Source organism: Labeo rohita, unplaced genomic scaffold (genome assembly GCF_022985175.1).
Source record: "Labeo rohita strain BAU-BD-2019 unplaced genomic scaffold, IGBB_LRoh.1.0 scaffold_365, whole genome shotgun sequence".
NCBI lineage: Eukaryota > Metazoa > Chordata > Actinopteri > Cypriniformes > Cyprinidae > Labeo > Labeo rohita.
This window is the reverse complement of record NW_026129283.1, coordinates 40,868-66,360: the sequence shown is the minus strand read 5'-3', so window position 1 is coordinate 66,360 and position 25,493 is coordinate 40,868. Positions and strand designations below refer to the sequence as shown.

General features: G+C 37.2%; 1 protein-coding gene across 1 annotated transcript; it reads left to right on the top strand.

Annotated features, from left to right (window-relative positions):
* Positions 1-1,543: 1,543 nt before the first annotated feature.
* LOC127160498 (uncharacterized) lies at positions 1,544-25,183 on the top strand. The gene is given in 20 exon segments (XM_051103134.1): positions 1,544-1,593; positions 1,766-1,829; positions 4,870-5,295; positions 5,880-6,070; positions 6,073-6,271; positions 6,371-6,442; positions 6,645-7,037; positions 7,189-7,566; positions 7,679-7,769; positions 10,292-10,347; positions 13,585-13,926; positions 14,200-14,256; positions 16,960-16,974; positions 18,154-18,264; positions 18,353-18,537; positions 22,819-22,976; positions 23,974-24,219; positions 24,421-24,583; positions 24,848-24,950; positions 25,080-25,183. Coding segments are annotated over 19 exon segments (3,342 nt in total). The 5' UTR covers positions 1,544-1,593; positions 1,766-1,777.
* The last annotated feature ends 310 nt before the right edge of the window (positions 25,184-25,493 follow it).

Here is a 25,493-nt window from a genome sequence, read left to right as displayed (position 1 = left end):
TAGCTATTAAACTATTTTCATGTTATGATTTTAAATCTGTGTTTAACCTCACAATGATCTCAAAGTAAATAAGAGCTGTTAAAGGGGTCATCGGATGCTAAGTTCACTTTTACATGTTGTTTGAACATTAATGTGTCCCTATCTACCCTATAATGATACAAATCCATGCAGTGGTTTTTAATAATCTGTAAAAATAATATTCCCTTTTTCAAATCGAGCCATTCTCACATGCCTGTCGTTGTGGTGTCACACCGACAGAGGCCGCTCCCACGATAGTTGATTGAAATGAGCCTCTTACCTCAGATCAGCTGTAACAGTCCCCCCCTCTTTGTTTCGTTGCCGGAGCATCTGATGACCCCTTTAAAGTATAATTTATTCCTGTGATCAAAGCTACATTTTCAGCATCAGTCTTCAGTGTTTCATGATTATTCAGATATTACTGTAATACACTGATTTATTAGTGCTGTTGGAAACAGATGTGCAGCTTAATATTTTTTGGAACCTGTGATTTTTTTTTTTTCAGTAATCTTTTATGAATAAAAAGTTAAAAAGAACAGCATTTATTAAAATTAGAAATCTTCTCTAATAAGCCACATTTACAGACATTCAGTGCAGTGAGTGGAACCAAGCTGATCAACTAATTGTTAATGATGTATTTTTAATACATATCAGATTTGTGTCTTTTCTATGTGTACAAAAAAGGCACAGGTATAGACAAAGATATTTAGCGTGGATGCAGGGTCAAAACTAAAAGAAAAAGACATGTTTTCAAAAAGAACTGCAAAGCAAAATTAAGCAACTGCAAAAAAAAGTAGCAATGTGTAAAAATGATGACAATGCTGACCATCAAGTTTGACTAAACAAAAAAGAAGGCGGATGCATGCATTGAGTTCAATAAAAACAGTTCTGCACATTTACACACGCTGCAGAATAAATAAATGTATACTGTCGTATGTGTGTAAATCTAGGTAACACTTTACAATATAATTTATTTTCTTTCACAGAACTCATGAATCAAAGTTAACGTTACTTTAAATTATATACTGTTGTTGCTTGTTTGTTTGTAATACATTAATGATAATTTATTGCATTGGAATGCTACAAACATGATTGCAATTAGGAAAATTAGGAATAACCTTGAATAACAAATGCTATAAATGTATTATTGATTGTTTGTTCAAGAGACCTAGTGCATTAACTAATGTTAACCCACTCAATCCTATTCTAAAGTGTTACTCCAAAATGTATGATAAATTAAAAAAGTACATTTATCAGAGTGACACAGTTAAGAAACATGCAGATTTTTATTTAATTATATGCTTTCATTTAAAATAGAAGTTTCATGATTATTACTAAAGCTGCTTTGAAGCAATCTGTATCGTTTTAAACTTTCATTGTCTAAAACCTTTCATTCATGTTAACCACACATGAAAAACTGGTTTAAGGTGTTTAGATTACTTCCGGTTCCAGTGTCAGTCCACCCACACCTATTAATAAAGGCTGATGAGATGCGAAGTGAGAGCTTCAGTTCAGTATCACTGTATTCAGCTGCTGCTGAAGAGAGAGAGAATCTGCAGCAGCATCTGACCTCAGGTAGACTTATTTCTTAATTCTATTAATGTTATTACATTAATTTATAACATTAATATATAAATAACCATATTATATAAATATCCCTGAATGTTATAACTGAAGTTGCTTTTACAATATAACAATATAATATAGCAAAATAAGTAGGAGACATATTTTATGTCTGTGTGTGCAGGAGTTCGTCACAATGAGGTTTCTGATCTCACTGTTTGTGTCGCTGCTGCTGCTGATGATTAATAGTGAGTGTTTTATAATGTCATTTACATCAGTATGGAACTTTGGGTAATTGAATTAATAGACTATATTAAATCATTACGCTTATGTATTTAACAGGTGAAATGATCCATTGACAAACATGTTTCTAATGTTTCTTCACTTTATCTTCAATTCTTCTTTCTTTCAATACTTTCTTTTTCATTAGAACAAAATAATTCATACAGTGACAAAGTCTGTTTTCTTTTGAATTTAAGCCTCTCAGACATCGGGTTGATACACATTAAAGTGCACAACAGATTTAATTAAAGCTGAAATTGCTGTATGAACTAAGAGAATAAAAAGTTTTAATTGAGTTCCATGTAGTGTAGGTCACCATTGTAGCAAAATTAACAACTTTGTATCTATATAGTTTTTTTGGCACTTTTTGGTAATTTATTTGACACAGCTGTTTAAATGTTGTTATTGCTATAAGACTTATTTTACAAATTAAAATAGAGGCAGAAACATATTGTTCTATTGTCATGCAGAAAAATGATCAAAGTGAAGATGCTTTTTAAAAGGTGCTTTTGAAATCCAGGCTCAGATGTAAGAAGACATTAATGACCTTAACAGAAATGTCTTTATGTCAAACAAGAAAGTGCAAACTTGTACAACTGGAACTATCTGGCATAGAAAAAAAAATAAAAAGTTGATAACGATGAACAGGTGAAATGGGTGGAGCTATAGGTGTAACAATTCCTGACTGACAGCAGACAGCAGCATCATCTTCCCCTGGTGGTCAGAGCAGGAACAGCAGGACCTGAAATCCGATAAAAGGGAAGATAATAGTAGGCAATGGTTAGAATCTACATTTTTAAGTCCAATTTTTTCAGCAAAAATGGGTACAGAGCAATAATTTCAAAGAGCAATAACTATGGGATTTGAATTTATAAGACACTTTTAGAGGTCTATATGTCATAACAATATTTCTATAAATATGCAAGTTATAAAGAGAAAACAAATACAAATTGCTTCCCAGAAAATGCTCACTTACGATCTAGGTGGTAATTAGTGAGAGAAGAGTGTAAATGATACATTTGTTGTAATAGTGTGTTTTCCATGTCACTTCGTCTAGACGCCGTTACAATGAATTCCAGTTATGAGTAGGGTGACCACCTGTCCCGCTTTGGGAATGGTCGAGCGCACACGGAAAGACACGATATTCTCCATTCCTATTAAACAATTAAAAAAAATCAAGGCAACTTTCAGACGCGACCTACTTATTTTAATAGTTCGTACGATGCTGTTTCTATGGCATTATTTTAATTGCTAGAGCGCATTATTATTGTAATGCGGGAGCGCGTCAAAATGTGCAAGCGCGATCTCTTCTCTCGCAGGTGAATTGTCTTAACTCTCAATAAAAAAGACGCGCTTTCTCTCGCTTCCATGTGCGCGCTCAGAAACATAAATCAGCGCATATGACAACAGATGTAATCAGTATTTACATAGCAGAACTGTAGAAAATGTATCTATTTCACACGTGTCCCGCATTGTCCCGCAAAATGTCACTATGTCCCACAGCAGAACTTTTGCCAGGTGGTCACCTTTTGAAATGGTACGATATGATCGTATAATTTATTCACATAAAAAAGGTAATAAACTAAAATAAATAATTAATACCATGGCGTTATTCAAAAACAAATGTATTATAAACTTACATCTGCTGGTGTCTTCCACAGTTCCACGTGTCCATTACGTCATAGGGATGTAATATTTAAGCAGTCTTTCATATGACTAAAATAGATGTGAACTGTACTTTCTGTGACTCACAACCAGAAACTGTCTTGCATCTTTTTTGGCATTGTGTTCATACAAGAAAACATTGGCAAGACATTTGGCAGTTTATTGTAAGCTTCATACATAATGACTTTGCGTTTTTCTTTATGGATGTTTTATTTGTTCTGTTCACATTCGAGAAGCAGTATGAAGATGTTTACCTTCTTTTCAACTTAAATATTTAGCTTGCAAAATATTTTAGACACAAATGCAAGATTATGAAAGTTTTTTTTTTTTTCATGTTAAAAAAAATATTAACATTTATATTTTAACCTTGTCTACCTCCTGTAACAAAATGGTAATTAAAATTTTGAATGTATGCTCACTTTTTGGTGTTTTTGTATAATTTTTATTTACTAATATTAGTTTATGTTTTGTAGGAAAGATTGTTGTTTATTGTCATATGATCTGCTTTTTTTTCATTTATTTATTATTTATTTATTTTCTCTCTCTCTCTCTCTCTCTTGAATTTTAATTGCTATGCATTTATAATTGCATTTTTTTTTTCACTTTTGTATTTTCTAAGCAAGTTTTTTTTTAAAAAAAACTTTCATATGACTAAAGAATAGGGATGTGAGGAGATCTGAATCATTCATTCAGGAGATTTTAATAGTCAAACAAGACTTAATTGAGACACTGACTCCTTCACTGAATGTTTTTTTTTTTTTGTTTTTTGTTTTTTGTTTAAATGAATATATGTTTTTAAAAGACTTAAGCAATGAACAGTTTGTCAGAACCACTAGCAAATTACGTTATTTTGTTTAGTTTTCTAATCTTTTGTCTCCAGAATCGTGAGAGAATCATGGTCTCCAATTTATTAAAAACAACTGGGATTCTCCGTTTATCCAGAATCGTGAAGCTCTTGTTTAAATGTTGTTTATTACTGCATATAATTCATTAAAATTGAAGTTTAATTTCATAAAGTTCAAAATGCACCTACATTTCTTTGCATTTTGTCTTTTTCAGTTGAATAAAAGACTATTTTCCCTATATATTTCATCACTGAGGATTTCTTAAGAAAAGTTAAAAAATCTCGTCTCCTCACACCCCTACTAAAGAATATCATATTCTTTAGCCAGCAGGTGTCACTATACTGACATTAACAATAAATTAAATGGCTTATACACACACTTTCTTTGTCATACAGACTCAGATGTTTACCCGTAATGTAATGTTAGTGTGTTTGCCATCTGTATTCTGAATAATAGGCTTATCAGTTAAAGTATCACCACTTTTTTTTCTCATCAGCTTCTACAACTTCCAGCTCTGATCCATGCTATAATTATACCATTCTTGATGAATACTGGAGAGACATAAAGCCAAACTATTACAGCCTTTACAACCCTTTACATGATGACACTCTTGTTGAATGGAGAGGCTGGTATCGGCTGTATCTGAGTGGACAAAGTGCTCAGATGTCTGAGTGGTGTGTGAGTACTACACATTGTGGTGGTGAAACTGGACTGTCTCTCAATGGTTCTCATCCAAGACTTGAGGATGGAGAGGTGACCCGTGAAGTCGTGGGAACTAATGCTTGGTGGTGGTTGTGGTCATCTTCCTCTTGTGGCAGCTACAAGTCCAACTCCATTCGAATCAAAGCCTGTCCAGGAGATTATTACGTCTATGAATTTGTCAAACCCAATGCATCGATCCCCAAGCCAATGTATTGTGCAGGTGAATTTTACAAGTCAATATAAAGATAAAGTGCTCTATGTATTAGGTAATTTAAGATATTTAAACATGTTATAAACAGTCAAAATCAGTGCTGTGCAGTCCATCAATTTGTGAAATCTCACAACTTTAAACCAACAGTTAAATTACAAATGCATACCTATTGTACAGTGTGTGTTTTATGTTTGCCAGGAAGGGAAGGAAAGTAGTTGAGGTGTGGATCTAACTGCAGGCCTATTTTTATTATTTTAAAAAAAATATATAATTGAAACAAAATTATGAAATAAACCCGAACACAGTAAAAGCTAAACACACCATGTACACAGCAGATAACTTTAAACATACATGTTGAAATGACATAAAACAAATTAATTTAAGGACTACTGTATATATAGAAAAGAAATTGATACTAAATGAAACAGGTGAACATAATTAGAAAACAAGGAAAACAGGATATGAATACAGACAATATAAACATGCATGCTAAACTATAGCTACTCAAATTTATGAAATTAACCTACTGTAAATTGTCTTTAATGTACAGTAAATACAGGGTTTTAACAGTATTTTTGCAAACTCCATAACAGTTGCTTTCCAAAACATCAGCAGTGATCCCTGCTACAACTATAAGTCTCTGGATCATCCCTGGAGAGCCAACAATGAAAGTAATGATTACATTTGTGATCAGTCTTTCACCTGGAATGGCTGGTACCGGTTTCTCTACTATGGAATGGACATCCAGTTGCCAGAAACCTGTGTTCGCTCATACAGATGTAACACACACGGATCACCCTGTGGCTCAATGGTCCTCACCCTCAGATTGAGGATGGAGTGGTGATCAGGGAGGTCTGTGGAGGGACTTATGGGACTCAATGTTGTCATTACAAAACAAGACCAATTAAAGTTAAAGCATGTCCAGGCAATTACTATGTCTATGAACTTGTGAAGCAGGACGTGTGGTGTGCAGGATACTGTACAAGTACGATGCTTTTTTTTTTTTTTTTTTTTTTTTTTACCATTTTTGAAGTCTTTTAAACTATTTAAAATGATTTCAGTCATATCATGAATTATATTTCAGATATCAGCACCATTTCACAGCCGATTTCCACTGTAAGTCCAGCTATAATCACTAGAACCAACAACACTTTGGGTAAGTTGTTAATCAGAATTTGTAAATGAATACATGTATTACAAATAATAAACACTGAAATTTGCAACTGAATTCTTGCAATGCAATTTAAAATCACACCTTCTGTGTCTTAACATGTAGCATCACTAATACATGTTAAGTAAGAATGGTCTAGGCACTCATGAACTTGGTTTGTTCTGATCTCGTCTTCTCTCACTTTCAGATTATGACCCTTGCATTAACTACAACACGCTCAATGACAACTGGAGAAACATACTCAGTTATGGGCATCAAAATGGACTCAATGCTAATTATGATGACACTCGTGTTAACTGGGATGGCTGGTATCGACTCTTCCTTAATGGTTTGAGTGCTCAGATGCCTGAATGGTGTGTGTCTAACTTGGCATGTGGAGGTTTTAGTTCTCTGTGGCTTGGTGGGTCTCATCCTCAGCTAGGAGATGGAGTTGTTACTCGAGACATTTATGGCTCTCATTATGAGGAGTGCAGTTACTACAGATCCGACCCTATCCAAGTCAAAGCTTGTCCTGGAAATTATTATGTCTACAAATTTACCAGGCCATCTCTTTCAATCCCATCTCCTGTATATTGTGCAGGTACATTAATGTGACCTTATACTGTATTTGACTGGCATTTGTATGCTTATTGTGAATTATACTGTAGGTTTTGATATTATCATCTTGAATAAAACCATCTGCAGTATATTATGCAAAGACAATAAACTGTCTTTCTACTTTGTCACAATAGTACGTTTCACCACCCCAAGTGTTGACCCCTGCTACAACTATAACAGTCTGAATGAGACTTGGAGAGCAACAAACAATCCTTATGATAGTAACTATAGAAGATGTGACAACTTCCAGGGCTGGTACAGGCTGTTCTACAATGGTCAGAGTGCCCAGATGCCAGAATCATGTGTCAGTCAACACATGTGTGGCACTTACATCCCAATGTGGCTCAACGGCTCTCATCCGCGACTGGAAGATGGAGTGGTCAGCCGTCAGGTCTGTGGCTCTGCATCGACTGGCTGCTGTAATTACAAATCCTTACCTATACAAGTTAAAGCCTGTCCTGGAAATTACTATGTTTATGAGTTTGTCAGTCCAATATTCTGTGGAGCTTACTGTGCAGGTGAGCATTTATTAATGTGTATTTCAGTCATTTACCTTTCTGTTTTATTTAAATTTATGCTGAACAATTGTTCCTATACTATCAGATGTCACAAGACTTAATGCAGCCTTTTCGACAACAGCATCAACACCAACAACAGCAACAGCAACACCAACAACATCCCTTACTCCAACAGTCACAACCACTAGTAAAGTATTGTCTTGCTTACTTTATGAACACTCACAAGAATCTTTTTGGACATGCATTTTAATTATATGAACTCTCAACATATTTTTCTGTTCATTCCACTGTTACAAAATGCAAGTGAATTCATATCAAAACTAATTTTACATTAGGACCACTAACATAAAAGATGAATGCCAATTAGGATACAGTTTGGACTGGCAGTATGGTTCTTTTCTGCCTTCAGCCTTGCATGGATAAGAGCAGGGAGAGCAGCAATAACTCCCCCAAAACAAAGCCATTTTTTCTACATTCCCCAACCACAAACTAACAAAGATAAATCTAAATGCCAAAATTGTTTCCCATTACCCAGATATGGCTATAGTTCAAGTAATTTATGAGTTGAGTATAATATTGTCAATTTAACTGGATAACACATAAATACAGTTCAGTGGATTAGTGAGAGAGGGATTACACAGATATTTGGTTGCAGGTGTAGTCATTTTATCTAAACTATTCTCAGTCTTTCACCATCCCAACATCTCTTTCATTCTGACATAGTGAACAATGTTAACTCTTATATTCGCCTCAGTGAATGAGTATATATCACCACACAATTGTCTTTTATTTGTTTGCCATTATTTTCTCAGAACCTTCACCTTCCAGCTCTGATCCATGCTATAATTATACCACTCTTGATGAATACTGGAGAGATATACGGCAAGACACATATCAGTACTCTGGACATAATGACAGTCTTGTTGAATGGAGCGGCTGGTATCGCCTTTATCTGAATGGACAAAGTGCTCAGATGTCTGAGTGGTGTGTGAGTCGTGTTGGATGTGGTGGTGATGTTGGACTGTATCTCAATGGTTCTCATCCAAGACTTGAAGATGGAGTGGTGACCCGTGAAGTGTTTGGAAGTTATATGTATTCTTTCCAGTGTGGTGGCTACAGATCTGCATCCATCCAAGTCAAAGCTTGTCCTGGAAATTATTATGTGTACAAACTTGTCCAGCCAAATGTGTCAAATTACATGCCTTCATACTGTGCAGGTACAGTTTTAACTGTTTTCTCTGTTTTTATTTATTTATTTATTTATTTTTTTTTTTTTCTGATTAAATGAGTTAGGTAAAAAGGTAAATCTAAATTCTCTATTAATTACATTTTTCTTCAAAGACTACTGGTTTGTCAATTAAAACAACAACACACAGTACAATAAAAATAAGATGACACAATTAAAAAATACACATATATAAATATAGACAAAAAAAATTGACAAATAAATTAAAAAATAAAATAAATTGTACATACAGCTGTGCCATAGTTCAGTGTTTCCCAAACACATTCCTGGAGGCCTCCCAACACTGGACATTTTGCATCTCTCCTTTGTCTGACACACCCATTTCAGGTCTTGGACAAAGCCACTAGATGGCAAGCCTGCAACCATTAGCCAAAATCTGAATCAGGTGTGTTTGATCCGGTCTGGCAGACATGGGAAAAAGACTAGAGGCTGCAGTTTGAATGGATGTCAATGGAAGAACATGGTTAGGCTGAATGAACAACTTTTTAGAGGAAAAGGCTTATAATTTAATGAATCGACAGCCTATCTGCTAATCTTCAACATGTTTTACACTAAACAATGCTTTTAGATTTTACCATGAGTTTACCATGAAAAAAATGCTGTTTTATAAGAGAAGTCACTGACTTTTTGTGACATGTGGGATTCAGCTTACGGCACTTCTCATTCAACTGGTATGGTAAAAGTTTAAATGGGGACAACTCTAACTGAAATTCAGTGACATCAAAGCTGTAATGTTATTAGTTATTAAGGAACACGTGATCCAAGATAGCTGTCACGCTTTCGCCAATTGTAAGTAAAAAGATCCGCTCATCTCCCTATAGTAAGAAAATCTCTGTCTTGGAGTCTCTACTAATGAGCTGATGATCTAAATCAGGTGTGTTTGATTAAGGAGACATGGAAAACATGCAGTGTTTGGGGATTTTGATGGGAACCACTGCTATAGATGATAGAAAAGGAACAGAATAAAATGGGAAGCTGTGATATACTAGGATGTACAGAAACTCTTGTAGAAACTCTTGTGCCTGGCTGTCCTGGTGTTAGTGGCTCTGTAGTGCCAGCCAGTTTGCAATAACGATCCAAAACATGACAGTGTTTTGTGGCCACCAGGTTTTACTGTAACTTCAGCAGCTCAGGCTGTTGAAAAAGCACCAATCTCATTGGTCTGCCAATTTTTGGGTCTTTTTTGGGAGGCCTTTAATGTGTGGAGCTGTTAAAGTTTTTGTTCTTTTAGAACTTTTAATAACTTTTCTCTCCCAGTTTTTGTCAGCCTTACTCTGAGGAGTTTGAAGGATGTGTCTGCACAAAACCTGTTGGAATTATTATTAATTATTAATTATTAATTATGGAATAATTGCTGAAAACTACACTATATATCATTACTTTTTAGTTTTAATTAAAATACAGTATCTTAACAGTACTTTTGCAAACAGCTCTTTTTTTGTCCATGACAGTTGCTTTCCAAAACATCAGCAGTGATCCCTGCTATGACTATGAATCACTGGATCGTCCCTGGAGAGCCAACAATGAAAGTGGAGAATTCATTTTTGAAGAATCTTTCTTCTGGAGTGGCTGGTATCGGTTTTTCTACTATGGAATGGACATTCGAATGTCAGAGACCTGTGTGGGTTCATACGGATGTAATGCATACCAGAGTCTGTCGCTCAGCGGTTCTCACCCCCGGATAGAGGATGGAGTGGTGATTATGGAGGTCCAAACAGAATCTTTTTTCAACTGGCATCTGTGTATACAAATCAAAACCCATCAGAGTGAAAGCATGTCCTGGAAATTACTATGTCTATGAACTTGTAAACCCACAATTCTGGTGTTCAGGATACTGCACAGGTAAGTCACTTTTCCCTACCTTTTAACAAATTCTTTCAAAAATTTTTAAACAATTTCAATCATGTCATATTTTTTTTTGTTTTCAGATGTTAACACCATTTCAGTGCCAGTTTCCACTATGCATATAAATATCACTGGATCCAGTATTGCCTTGAGTAAGTAATTGTTAAATTTATACTTGAATACAATAGTCTTTATTCATTTTTGTATATGTCAGTTTTGGGCAAACAGTGAAGCAAGGACTCAAGGCAAGAGCAGAGGGTTAATGGGCTTTTAGTTTATAAAAGTAAACCAAATAGGAAACAGCCAGGACAGCAGCAGGCATCACGTGAGGATATATATGACAATGAGCTGGCACAGATGTGAGAACACAAGAAGAATAGATAAAATAAAGCAGGTTCTGAAGGAAAGGAAGGTGAGGCAAATAAACCAACAATCAGGTAACAAGATGGACACGGTTAGTCATTAGACATGAGAAAACATGGCACAAAGAAACAACAAAAGCCATGTGCTCCCACAAACTGGATGTTCAAACTATAAAACATGTGATCAATGAAAGCAGCCTGCGGCCAAAAAATAAAAGAAAGCATTAAAAAAACAAGTTGTGTGCTACATTAAAGAACATAACACAAGAATGCTTGACAAAGCACACAAGACACAAGCACACAGTGAGGGAATAAACACACAGTCTGTAAACTCACAATGAAAGACAAATCATAAAAATAAATGTCTGAACTCCGAAAACCAAAACTGAACTGGACTGCAGGGATCCGATAAATACGACCCACACACATACAACATATCACATATAAAAGAGAGTGCATGGCTTGCGCAAACTCAAAACTGTCCTCATAAAGACAAGACAGTAGGAGCACAAAACTGAGCACAAACCAGATTGAATTAACAATGCTGACAGTATACATTTATTGCTATTATATAAATGAATAATATATAAAGTAAAAAAATAAATAAATAAATAACTTTTTTGCAATGAACACCTTTTGTGTATACTTATGAGCATATCCTCACTGTTACACATTCATGCTGTGTATGTAGGAATAGTTTAGCAATCTAGTTTTTGATCAGAATTTGTTCTCATCACTAACAGATTATGACCCGTGCATTAACTACAACATTCTCAACAACACCTGGAGAAGCACACTCAACTACTGGTATCAAGATGGATCTACACCTGATTATGATGACACTCGTGTTAACTGGGATGGCTGGTATCGACTCTTCCTTAATGGTTTGAGTGCTCAGATGCCTGAATGGTGTGCATCTTATATGGCATGTGGAGGTTTTAGTGCTCTCTGGCTTGGTGGACCTCATCCTCAGCTAGGAGATGGAGTTGTTACTCGTGAAGTTTATGGCTCTTACTATGAGCAGTGCAGTTACTACAGATCCAACCCAATCCAAATCAAAGCTTGTCCTGGAAATTATTATGTCTACAAATTAACCAAGCCAGCTCTTTCAATCCCAGCTCCTGTATATTGTGCAGGTACATTTAGTCATCTTTATATTTCACACATTTTTCATGAATTGTATTGTTGATTTTTATTTTATTATCTATGTATGTGGATTGTTGACGTGGCATTTTGGCATTTTCATTGTCCTACTAGATAAAAATGAATATAATTAATATTGTTGTTATTAAAAATACAGTAAATCGTTAAACAATTCATTTTCTTACATAGACCCGTTGTTACAAAAGCTGCAGGGTTATTCGATTTTTCGAATTTTGAGCCAAAATTGTCCTATGGTGTGACTGTCTCAAGCATGGTTCAATAAATTACAACTTTTATAAATAAAAAAAAAAGAAGCGTAAAAATGTTAACAAATGCCTCCGGCGTAAGTGCACAAGTGTCTATTTTAGTAAACGGCATCCATCCATTTCATCCATATATATCTGAAAGCGTAGGAACTTGATGCATTTTGTATCTGAAAACCATGTCCTCTGGTGTGACACCATATCCTGATTTTGAATCAGCTTATTCCAGGGAAAACTTTAATTAGTTGGTGTACCCCATTCATGATCATGTTACTGAAGCCCCTGTCAAGCCCATGACGTGCACATGGTCAATTTTTGTCTCAGAATTGTTCACATATTTAACTTTTTTGGAACCACTGCAAAGTGTCACATTTTGTTGTCCTTTGCTGTGTGACACCCCTAAATTATATTTCTTAGTTAAAAACTGTATATTAAACTACATAATCACGGAAAATTATGTAGTTTGTAGTAATTACTGCTAATGACCGGTTGGTTCAGAATAACAAGGTCATTAATTGAAACAAAAAGCTAAAATGTCCTTTGGTATGACAGATAATGTCCTCTGGTGTGACGCCTGTACTGTCACATCAGAGGACAAGGTCTCATTAAGAAAAACTTTAAATAATTAAATAAGATTTGTTTAATGCCTTTTTATTATTTTTTTGATCATTTTCAGTGTTCTTAAATGCAATAATTACTTCAGTTACACTATTTTTTTGACATTTCTGCATTAAGTATTGCAATAGGAAGGATTGAAATATCACTCATCTTAAAATGGTATCAATTTTTGCAGTTTTAAACAGGTGATAGCAAAGTTTGTCTTGAAATTGTCCAACACGTCATGGGGAAAAATTATGTTAATTATAATTTCATATTAAATAAATAACACTATAATTAAATTTATAAATTTCTATCAGTGAATAATGACCGTTTATATTTTCTCAAAGATCAGACTTCACACTACATAAATATATACATTTCTTCTTGGTCTTTTACAAAAAACACTTTTTACTGTCTTTTTGTCAACTACCCATGTATTATTTAATGATACATTAAATCAATGCCCTTTTTTTCACTTTTTCATGATAGCACATCCAGTTACCCAAAATGCTGACCCCTGCTATAACTATACCACTCTGGATGAGCCTCGGAGATCAACCAACAATTCTTATTTACTATGGAAGGTGTGACGATGATGTAAATTGGCAGGGCTGGTACAGGCTATTTATCAGAAGTCAAAATGCTCAGATGCCAGAATCTTGTGTTGATGAACACATGTGTGGCACTTATAACCCAATGTGGCTCAACGGCTCTCATCCACAGCTAGAAGATGGAGTGGTCATGCGTCAGGTCTGTGTCTCCTCATGGAAGGGCTGCTGTGGTTACACCTCCCACCCTATAAGAGTTAAAGCCTGTCCTGGAAATTACTACGTTTATGAGTTTGTCAAGCCAGTGTTTTGCAGAGTTTACTGTGCAAGTGAGCATTTATTCAAATGTATTTTACATATTTAACTTTCTTTTTTGTTGAACTGATATTGATAAAAACAATTGTTCTTAATATCAGATGCCACAACAGCCTCTTTAACAACAGCAACAACACCAAGAACACCAACAACAACACCAAGTACAGCAGCAGCAACAACAACAACAACAACACCAAGAACAGCAGCAACACCACCAACAACAACACCAAGAACAGCAGCAACACCAACAACAACACCAAGTACAGCAGCAACAACACCAACAACACCAACAACACCAAGTACAGCAGCAACAACACCAACACCAACAACAACAAGTACAGCAGCAACAACAACAACACCAAATACAGCAGCAACAACAACAACACCAAGTACGGCAGCAACAACAGCAGCAACACCACCAAGTACAGCAGCAACAACACCAAGAACAGCAGCAACACCACCAAGTACAGCAGCAACAACACCAACAACACTACCAAGTACAGCAGCAACACCAACAACACCAAGTACAGCAGCAACAACACCAACAACAACACCAAGAACAGCAGCAACACCAACAACAACACCAAGAGCAGCAACAACAACACCAACAACAACACCAAGTACAGCAGCAACAACACCAAGAACAGCAGCAACACGAACAACAACACCAAGAACAGCAGCAACAACACCAACAACAGCAAAAGCAGCAACAACACCAACAACATTCCTTACTCCACCAGTCACAACCACTGGTAAATTAATGTCTTGCTCAACTCTCATTAGCATCTTTTGGGACATCCATTTTTTACTTTTTAATTGACAAGAAAATATTTGAGTTCCTTTTTTTCAAATAAGTAACACCAGTTACTTTTTCCCCCCATTTATTGATTAAAAGCTCTCCTGTCCCCATGTTGAGAGAAATCGGGAGTAAGATGTTAGTTCTAGAATAAATGTGAACATGCATTATTCATCTTGCTCACAAAAAAACAGATTCAGTGTAATGGAGTGAGGGAGATGGGAAGCGGGGGGATCCAAACACAAAGCTTTATTGTAATGAAACAGAGGCATGGTCATAAACAAGCAGGGTCAGACAATGGCAAACAGGTATATCAGAGCAAGACACAAGAGTAATCCGTGAGGCAGGCGAGGGTCATTCAGTGGCGAATGTAATCCAAGGGGGGAGGCAAACGGGTATTCCAAGAAGACAGACCAGAGTTCATTTGAGGGGCGAACAGAGTCCGAAACGACAAGGCAAAGGGTTAAATCCATGACAGACGAGAAGTCCAGGGCAGGCGGAAGGCAGACTAGACGATATATCCAGGCTAGAAAACAAGACTAGGACTGAACTAGACTAAGGAATAAAAAGGTGGCTCCGCATGGCAGCTAACACAAAGAGAGTGCTAAACACAGTCCAATACTCTGCCCAGAATACTGGGAAGGGCCTTGTATTTATACAATTTGTGATTGGCTGCAGCTGTGAATGTGTAATCAGGGCAATGAATGATGGGGAACATAGTCCGGGATGTAGTGCAACAGTCTGAGTAATGTGAATGGCAAGGCGACCTCTGGTGGCGAGCGGACTGGCGTTCAGGACCAGATTCGTGATATAGCCCCCCCCCAAAGAGCGGCTTCCAGACACTCCGAACGACAAACAATCCAGGGGAGCGGTGGGGCGGGGCCAGACAAGGCGAGGGCTGGAGGGCCAGGTCCATGTGGAGGACCTGCGGACTGAGGCAGGACCGACAGAGCAGGGAACCAGGGCGGAGGCGGCAGAGCAGGTGAGGCTGAGGGTCACCAGGGTGGAGTAGATGGAGCAGGAGCCCACCAGGCCGGAGCAGACAGAGCAGGAGCCCTCCAATCAGAGGATCTGGGGCAGGAGCCCTCCAGGGTGGAGCAGACGGAGCAGGAACCCTCCAGGGCAGAGCAGACAGAGCAGGAGCGCTCCAGGGCGGAGCAGAGACCCACAGCAGAGACTGGGACCTGGGGAAAACAGAGACGGAAGAGACAGAGAAACAAGGAGAGAGGCAGTGGGCTAATTAGTGGTCTCAGTAGGGACAACAGACAGGGCTGAGAGTTCATAAACTGCCAACATTTTCGTGATAGTATGGGCAGAGACTTCAATGATGGCCTCCAAAACCGTGATCGTATGGGCAAAGAGTTCACTGACAGCCTCCATAGCCGTGACAGGACAGGCAGAGAGTTCACTGATGACCACCATAATCGTGACAGGATGGGCAGAGAGTTCAAACATGGCCTCCATGGCTGGAACGGGGCAAGACAATGATCCACAGGCTAGGGGTGTATTGCTGGGCACTACCACCGTGCAGGGAGCTAAAGCAGACATCCCAGTTTCATGAGTTTTCGCAGCCTCAGCTGCCACTTCTGGGGAAACTGCGGCGGGCATCATAGCCTCTGAGGAAACCGCAGTAGATGCTGCTGCTTCCAGAGGCTCTGCAGCATAAGCCGACACCTCTGGAAACTCGGTGATTGTGTATACGGTGGTATACCATAAAGGGATTCCCATTATGGGAAGCTCTGCAGAAAGGGGAATCAGTTCAAGAACAGGAGGGGTGAGGTGAGTAGGTTTGGGGATACCGGCTGAGCGTGTAGACACCAGCGGTGCATCCCTCACATTGCCTACCAGACTGGGGTTATGACGAACTGATCTTGATGACCTGGGTGCAGCAGATGTGATGTGGCATGACTCTGGGAGGTCAGACGAGACATGACGAGGCTCTGGGAGGCCAGACAAGATGTGACGAGGCTCTGGGTGAACAGCTGAAACATGACTTGACTCCTGAAGATCAGCTGTGACTTGACGAGACTCATGAAGATCAGCTGTGACTTGACTTGGCTCGTGAAGATCAGCTATAACTTGACCTGACTCGGGAAGAGCAGCTCTGACTTTACTTGGCTCAGAAACAACAGCTGTATCTTGACTTGACACAGGAACAACAGCTTTGACTTTACTTGACTCAGGAACAACAGCTGTATCTTGACTTGACTTAGGAAGAGCAGCTCTGCCTTGACTTGACTCAGGAAACACCGCTGTGACTTTACATGACTCTGGGATGGCAGAAGTGACATGACAGAGCGTTGTTATCGCCACCATTTTGTGAACGGGCTCCGCTGTCGCCACCATTATGTGAGCACGCTCCGGTGCCATTATGTGAGCATGCCATTTCATGAGTGGGTTTACACACAGGAGTAGCGATCAAAACACTTAAATGTCCCGGAGCTTGCGGTCGACTAAACCTTGCAGTCGCCATTACCGCATTTCTCCTCTGCAATGCCCACAGTGAATGGTGAGCAAAGTAAAGTCCATGAATGCAGCGAGAGACGAATGTGGACCCTCGCATCTAAGTTTAGCCTTTAGAGGTTGATTAACACCATTGCAATAAAACTCTGTCAATAAACAGTCCAGTATATCAGATTCATTAGCAATGTCCAAATACTCTTGAATATAGCCCTTGAGCGATTGTGTGCCCTGCTTGAGGGCTAATAACAGTGTTGCTATGTCCATACTTTGCCAGTGTCCGGGCAAAAACTTCTGGATTCTTTTGCGGCCGAGTATTCTGTAACGGAGCGGGAGAGATGGGAAGCGGGCGGATCCAAACGCGGAGCTTTATTGTACATCGAACAGAGTACAATAACTCTGTTATCGAACAGAGTCCGAAACGACAAGGCAAAGGGTTAAATCCCTGACATTTATTTTTAACATAAGTATTTTCATCAAGACAAAAGACAGGCTGATTCGAAGAGGAATCTCAGCATGCCAAGTCCTGACTATGGATGAGAAAAATCATATAAGTGAGGTGTTCGGTGTTTCACATTAAAACACATTTACTGGCAGGATATTTTTTGCTGAAACCTTAAAGGCCTGTTTAAATGATTAAACGTAAAGGTCTATTTTAACTTTGCAATTACTTTAATCACGTAAACAACATAGATACAGCCTGTTATATGCATATATAGTACGTATGGGAGTGGAACACAGTTGCACACTGCCCATCATAAATCAAAGCATGTGACAGACTGTGGCTGGAGGAGAACAGCTGAAAATGCAAATGATGACACATTGGAGTATATTTTAGTAATGCTACTTCAATCACTTAAGGGCTAATGGTCAGGGCGATAGATAATGTGGAACATTAAAACTGATGAAATTATTTCATTATATAATTCACTAGAAAAACTCACATGACTCAAAGTTTTTTGTGTTGCCTTTCACTTGTCTTTGCTTCTCTTAGGTGTGACAGGGCCCTGTTCTGAGCTCAGCTGCTCTGAGGATGAACACTGTGGGGAAAAAAATGGTGTTTATGGCTGTTTATGTAACACAAACCATTACAGACCAAATTCTGAATCTTTTGGTTGGTATTGTTTAACCACATTTTTTCTTGGCCTTTTAATCACTTTTTTTTTTTTTAGGAATTGATTTTTTTAAATGTTTTCTTTCAGATTTCTCAGAGACCTGTGAAAGCAGCTCTGGCTCCATGTCTGTGTCTCGCTGTCAGCTCTTTGAGGCTGGTTTTTCAGCTGACATCTTACATCTCAATGATCCCAGCTGCAAAGGAACAGTGCGAAACGGCAGAGTGGAATTTCATTTTGACAACGATGAGCACATCTGTGGTACAAACCTTGTGGTAAGATTCATTTATGTATAATCTTTCCAAACTAAGTAAATCATCCAAACTAAAAAGTAAATCATCTGTAACTTAACCCGTATGACTGTTTCGGCAATCATTATTACATATTCAGGTTTTTAGTGACTCGGACCTATCCAGCACGGATGGATCTCTAACTTATGCAAAAGCAAAAAACTCTAAAAAAACACTTGATATTTTAAGAACAGTTACAGTTATTTAATTTCCTTTTTAAATAATGTTTTATTAACAAGGTTCGGGAGGAGCGCCTAGCCTAGCCTAATTATCACAAGAGGAGCTCACTCAAGTCAATCAACGCTATAGGTTTAAATACAGCTGACTCACCTCTATCCGTTCGACGGTTTATCAGCATCCCACCACCACCCCATCTCCTCACTCCGAGTTCTCACTACACCTATAGGGGTTAGGTTCTCTGGGTTCGGGCCATTCCCGAGCTCGGAGCCCTTGTCAAATGTCAAAATCGGAATGCCAATAATTTTTATACAATACTGTAGTCATAGATTTGAAGCTAAACGCAGACGTTTAAAGGGACATACTGACATGAAAACTGCTATTAAAGCAAAAATTTGATTTAAACAATAGGTCTACATAATATTCACATATGCTGTTCATAGGGGATGTACTGTATTAGCCCTACTGTTACAGCATGACATATTAATTAAACCCACTAAACATTGGACGTCGGATAGACGTGCAGATCATGTCTATATTGGGTCCGTCGGTCCATGACCAATTATGGACATCTATTCGACGTCCAAACTAGGTCCACTATTTGGACGTCTATCCATTACCCAACTTAGACGTCATTTTGACGTTCAACATTTGATCTGGGTTTTTTTGGACGTCATTTGGACGTCTATGGCAGTTGCAGTAAATGTGTTTTACAAAATAGAGCCTATCAACATGATTATATATATGAATACAGATTATTTATAAACAAACAAGATTTATTATCTGTATTACTATTTATTTATTTGGTAGCCCATATGTTTTTTTTTTTTGTTTGTTTGTTTTTTTTTACATTTTCCTGTTTTCCTTTAACAGTTTTTATTTTATTTAAAGTAGCCTATAATCAAGTTATTTTTTTTATTTTATTTTATATTGTATTATATATATATATATATATATATATATATATATATATATATAAATTATATTTATATGAATTTATATATTTTATATAAAAAAAAATCATGGTAGCCTAGCCTATCCACCTTATTCCTATCTTAAAAAGAACCAACAGCTGCAAAAAAAGTCAAGGACAGACAGCTCTCTATCAAGCTAGGCAACAATATAAGTTCTTTGATCAAGGAGGATTTCAACCAGGCAAAAACCAGTCAGCATCACTCTGATTGGCTGAAACGAGCACATCATCATAAACGCCACTCTGATTGGCCGAGGCAAGACGAGGCATTTGGCGGCTTGGCGCGAGTCAGAGCCGTAGTGTTCTGGACGGCACAGGTCTTCAGATCACTGGTGAACCCGTTTCCTAGAAATTGAAGCTAAGTTCGGTCAGCATTTATTTCAATGGCCATGTGTACGTATAGTCTTTGGCGTTATTGTCTTACAATAAAGCTGCGAATGGTCAAGGGTCACAGCACGCATTTTTCGTCTTACATTAGCTTGTTACTTGTGCTAGCTACGGGGTTTACAGATAATGCAAGGTTGGTTGATGTTACCGTCTCTTAGTCACTGTAATCGTTCATGAAATTAACATTATACGTTTTATTGTAAACAGCAGGTGATAAGCATACAAAGGTGTAATGCATTTCCAGTTCAAACTGCTGAGCCAAACAAAGGTACAGGAAAATGAATACATGATACAGAAAACATGTCATCCACCCTCTTGAAACATAGGACTACATAGAAGTTGTATAAAAATGACGTGTTAAGTCAAAATTTTATGTTGAAAAGATGTCCACAAACGACCACTTTTGGACTATAAATAGCCCTTACATGGAGGTCCCACCGACGTCAACATTAGACGTGCGGTAGACGTCGAAAAAAGACGTCGCCTGGTCAAAGAGTATAGAAGTACCAAGAGGCGAAACTCTGTACTGATATGGGCAACAGTCTATAGATGGCGCTGCGGAGGCGTTGCCGCCATTTTGGACTGACACCTGCAAAAAGTGTGTAGAAGATGCGAGCGCGCAAGTGGCTGAAACGTAAGCAGTGTGCTGCAATAAATTGCAGCAATTATCAATCCACCAGGCATGATTTTGCGTTTCACCGGTTTCCAAGTGATCCACAAAGGTAATAATAATAAGGGGAAATATTTTAACTATGAATCGATTTTACAGTACATATTAAATTGTTAGCAGGACTGCTTGACATTAACATCCGCCAACTCGCCAAATGCAGGTTGATTTCAGCTGTAGCGGGTAACACAATTGCCGGTGGTGGTTTTGATCTCTGTTGCTTATTTGATTTTGATCTATTACTATTTTCAGTTCAGTGTTCACTTAATACATGACAAATTACAGAGACCTCACAATAGTTGGAGTCCGTGAGACAATGGTTGCTAGGTGTTCATATTTTGTGATAAATTTGAACAGTTTTTTATGAATGTGTACCATTTTTTTATAAATGTATTTTTTAATAAAAAAAAAAAAATTACATTGTGAATAAATAAATTTGAGTGTGTCTGACTCTATCACTACCAAACATCGAATCTGGTTATTTCACTACATTAAGTTTTTAACTTAACAAGGAAAAAAATACAATAGAACATAGATATGGGTAAGTAAAGGGTTTGCAGTAATTGTATCGGTTTACTTGGTAAACAGTAAGCAGTATGAAACAGTCTAGTCAATTGGTGAAGGGGACCTGTCTATAATATTTAATTTAGATATAAATACATATATATACAAACTTTACATAAGTCATTGTAAGTTGGTCAAGCGCGACTGGCTCGTATTATTCTACGGCGTTTTGTGTAGGTGTCAGTCCAAAATGGCGGCAGCACAGTTATGTCATGGGCGGAACTGTTGCTATGGAGCGTTCTATTGAGTTTCGCCTCTTGGTACTTCTATACTCTTTGGCCTGGTGTTACAAAACAACCCCATTAATGGACGGAAATTGGACGTCCAAAAATGACATGGAAAAGACGTCACTACGACGTCACATTGCGCAGTGGGAACCTATTACTATTAACATTTGTACATAACATTTATTTATTTTATCTCACAATTCTTTTTTTCCTTCACAAATGCAAGTTTATCTCCTAATTCAGACTTTATAACTCGATTTCACAAAACTAGCGAGCTTGTTAATTCCGAGGGGAAAAGCCAAAAGTGTGGATAAACTCCGAGCCGAGGGAAAAGAGAGAATGACAAGTTTTTTTTTTTTTTTGTTTTTTTTTTTGTCTAGAGTTGTGAGGTATAATCTCGGAATTGCGAAAATAAAGTCAGAATTTTAAAATATAAAATGTACTTTTTTTTATTATTTTATTCCATGGCTCCATAGACTGCCACCTGAACCGCCCATGAAAAAAAACGTCATCCCTGTTTCGGATCTGTAAGACTATCCCACTATCTAACGTCAATTTCGTTGAAGAACAGTGCTTATCGTTGGGTGACAAGCTCTTGTAAAATGCGAATAACATTTTGAAAATGGCATCTATTCAATATAATCTATACTCTTTTTAAATCGAAGTATTTTGGCCCTATCCCCATTCTCTAGCCGTAAAGGCGATCTCTCCCGGATTTTCTGCAACCATGCTGCGCGCACATCCCGAATGTTTACAAGCAGATAATTGGCCTATAGCTATTCAAACCAATTAAATTTTTGCTGTCTGCGATAATTAGAGTGAAACATCATGTCATTATTGTCTGTCAAACAGTGCCACCTCGAGCAACAAAGGTGAACTGCATGTATTTAGTCATCAGATATTCACATATTGTTGCGAAAAAATATACTTACACTAATACACACCTCAGGTCTCTAGTGACCCTTATACACTTTTTGCAAAAAATAATCAGAAAACAGACATTCTTTCATTTTTTTTTTCTTGTTTTATTGTTTATAATGAATAGTTACTAAGATACTAATACTAAGAAAACTGATGTCAAACTTAGAAAAATGAAGGAGGGAGAGGGTAGTAAATAATGTCCCGGGTCGCTAAAGACCTGAGGTATGCATTTAAGGGTAATTTACAAATGATTGATAGATGCAAATGATGGGTGTTATGGTTACAAATATTACTCTCATATCAAATTCAATTAGGCTGAATTACAAAAAGATAATTTTTTTTGTCCACAGGCCAATGGAACCCACTTCATCTATGATAACTTCATTCTGGGAACACCAAGATCAGACGGGCTCATCAGCAGAGAGAAGGTTCTGAAGCTTTCTTTCAGCTGTGCTTACCCCCAAACACAAACACTTTCCATGAATATGGAAATCAACCCACTGGAGAGGTGCGAATCAATCCAAATTTAAGATGTACTACCATAGCCTCCTGAGACCCCATTATGTTTAATGAATTTCTCTGACACTACATGCCAAAGTTTTAAGTCTGGATGTATGGTACAGAGCACATTCAGGGCTTTTTAGACATACTAAATGTTTGGATGTTTCTCCATGACCACTCCCTCTCTTTGGTCTTCAATAATGTCTAATATTAATTTAGTGACACTCTTAAATATGATAACATTTGTAATTATCATTTAAATCTGACTAATTTTTAAACTGTGTGTCACGAGTCAAAATCTCAGGAAAATGTTATTGGTTTCCGTTATGAAACCGGACGTTGATTTCATACATGTCCTCATATGAGGACACAGGAACTAAATGTGTGTTTATTACGCATTTTGGGAGATACAAAAAAAAAAAAAAAATAGGGAAAGAAATTATATTCCAGTATTCCTATAAAATGTTATATATTATTATGAACTGGCGTAAATTTGAAAAAGTAACTCAGATATTTTCTTGAAAATCTAGTAAATACTTTTTTCAGTTACTTGAAAAAAGTAATCTGATTACGCAACTCACGTTACTGGTAATGCATTACCACCAACACTGATAGATACATTGTATAATGAGTAAAACCATTTATGGCCAAAGAAAAATGGTATATAAAATAATTTTGTTATAACATAGTTGAGACTCATCTTTATACAAAGTTTTGTTAAAAAAACCCTGAAAACTAAAGATGTAATGGTGATTAAAAAAAAAAAAAAAAAATCTGTTGTTTTTGCCTATGCATGTTCATTCATGTCTTTTTAGTTTTTGTAAAAAAAAGTTATGACATGAAACAATACTTTTTTTTTTTTTTTTTAATAAATTCTTTACCCAGGTCATAGGAGGATAGAGCTAGTGAATAACGATTGTGTGTGTGTGAACAAATTTTTTAAGCAGAAACTTAAATAATAAAACAGGATAATTCTAACACAGATCTATCCATCATTTTAACAGCATTGTGCACAAGAGCCTTCCAGCAGGTGAAGGCAGTTATCGGGTTCGGATGATTCCATATCAGGATGATGAGTTTACCCAGCCCTTCACTGGTAGTGTGGATGCAGAGCTCAACCAGAAGATGCATGTGGAAGTTCGCGTCGAGGGTGTTGACAGCCGCCAGATTGCCTTGGTGATGGACACGTGTTGGGCTACACCTGTGAATGATCCCGATTACAGTCTCCGCTGGGATCTAATTTTTCAAGAGTAAAGAAATGCTTATTTTCTATGCCAAAATAATCTTATGCCTTTTGTTCTGCACATAGATTGATTAATAAAATAAAACACATTCCTTTTAGGGATACCTTGTCTTTCAGTATTTTATTACTGAAACACAAGGTGACTTTGTTGTACAATGTCTTTCATTAAATAATTTGATTTGCTGATTGTCATTATTGATATTCTCAGGTGTCCCAATACAAATGATGACACAGTGGAGCTGGTGCAGAACGGCGTCTCGACATCTAGCCGTTTCTCCTTTAGGATGTTTATCTTTACTGCAAACTCCACTAAGCTTTACCTGCACTGTGCTGTTCACCTTTGCCTTCTGTCAAGCAATCATTGCTCACTGGTGAGATGTGACGATTACAATGGATGTGAATGTAGTGGTTTAAGGTTCTGCCTCTGAAAAACACCTGTTGGTCTAACAATTATCTACATACCAGCAGGGAAATATCACCATCACCCACAGTGATAAGGTTTAGTGTCAGAAATGCTACAATAGTTGTTTTTGCTGTTCTCTTCTGGAGACGTTGTGCTCTCTTTTATGTTTCATTTAATTCAGTATTATTCAACAGGGACATACAAAGCTGAATTTTGTCTTCATCTTCTGTAGGACTGTAACTCTGGACTGCACTGGAGAAAGCGCAGGTTTCTGGAATTCCATGACAGTTCTTCCATATCCATGGGTCCTCTGATGTTGTCTAAAGGAAACACAGGTGAGCATTTAATTAATTATTTTTTTTATTATTATTATTCATTAGTAAATTAATAATAACATTTTATTTTAAGTTAATTAAATGTTATGTTAAGTTAACATTGCATTTCATTGTATTCCCTGTTCACAGATAAGTGGGTCAAAGACAAAGTGAAGGTATCCAAGGCTTCTTCTCTTTGTGCTTCTGTCATGGTGCTGTTTGTTTTCCTGATGAGTGTCTTGATCCTTTTTTAATATATTTTTGCAAGTAAACTGGTAACATTTAATATGCATTTAACCTAATGCCTTTGTCATAAAGTTTACACTGATGTGCTGGTTGTGGGTTTCTAAATGTTTCTTTACTTAAGAGCAGTTATAACTGTGGCATAATAAGTGAACTGTTGTTTAATCAGTTTTATTTCTTGTTGCATACTGCTATATTCATTTTATTTTACTTGAGATGATGTGGAACAATAGCAAAGTCAGATTCATGTTAATTAAAGTCATGCAAAAACATTAAAAGTCTGTTTTTTTTGCAGTTCAGTTAAACTTTATGCAATGAACA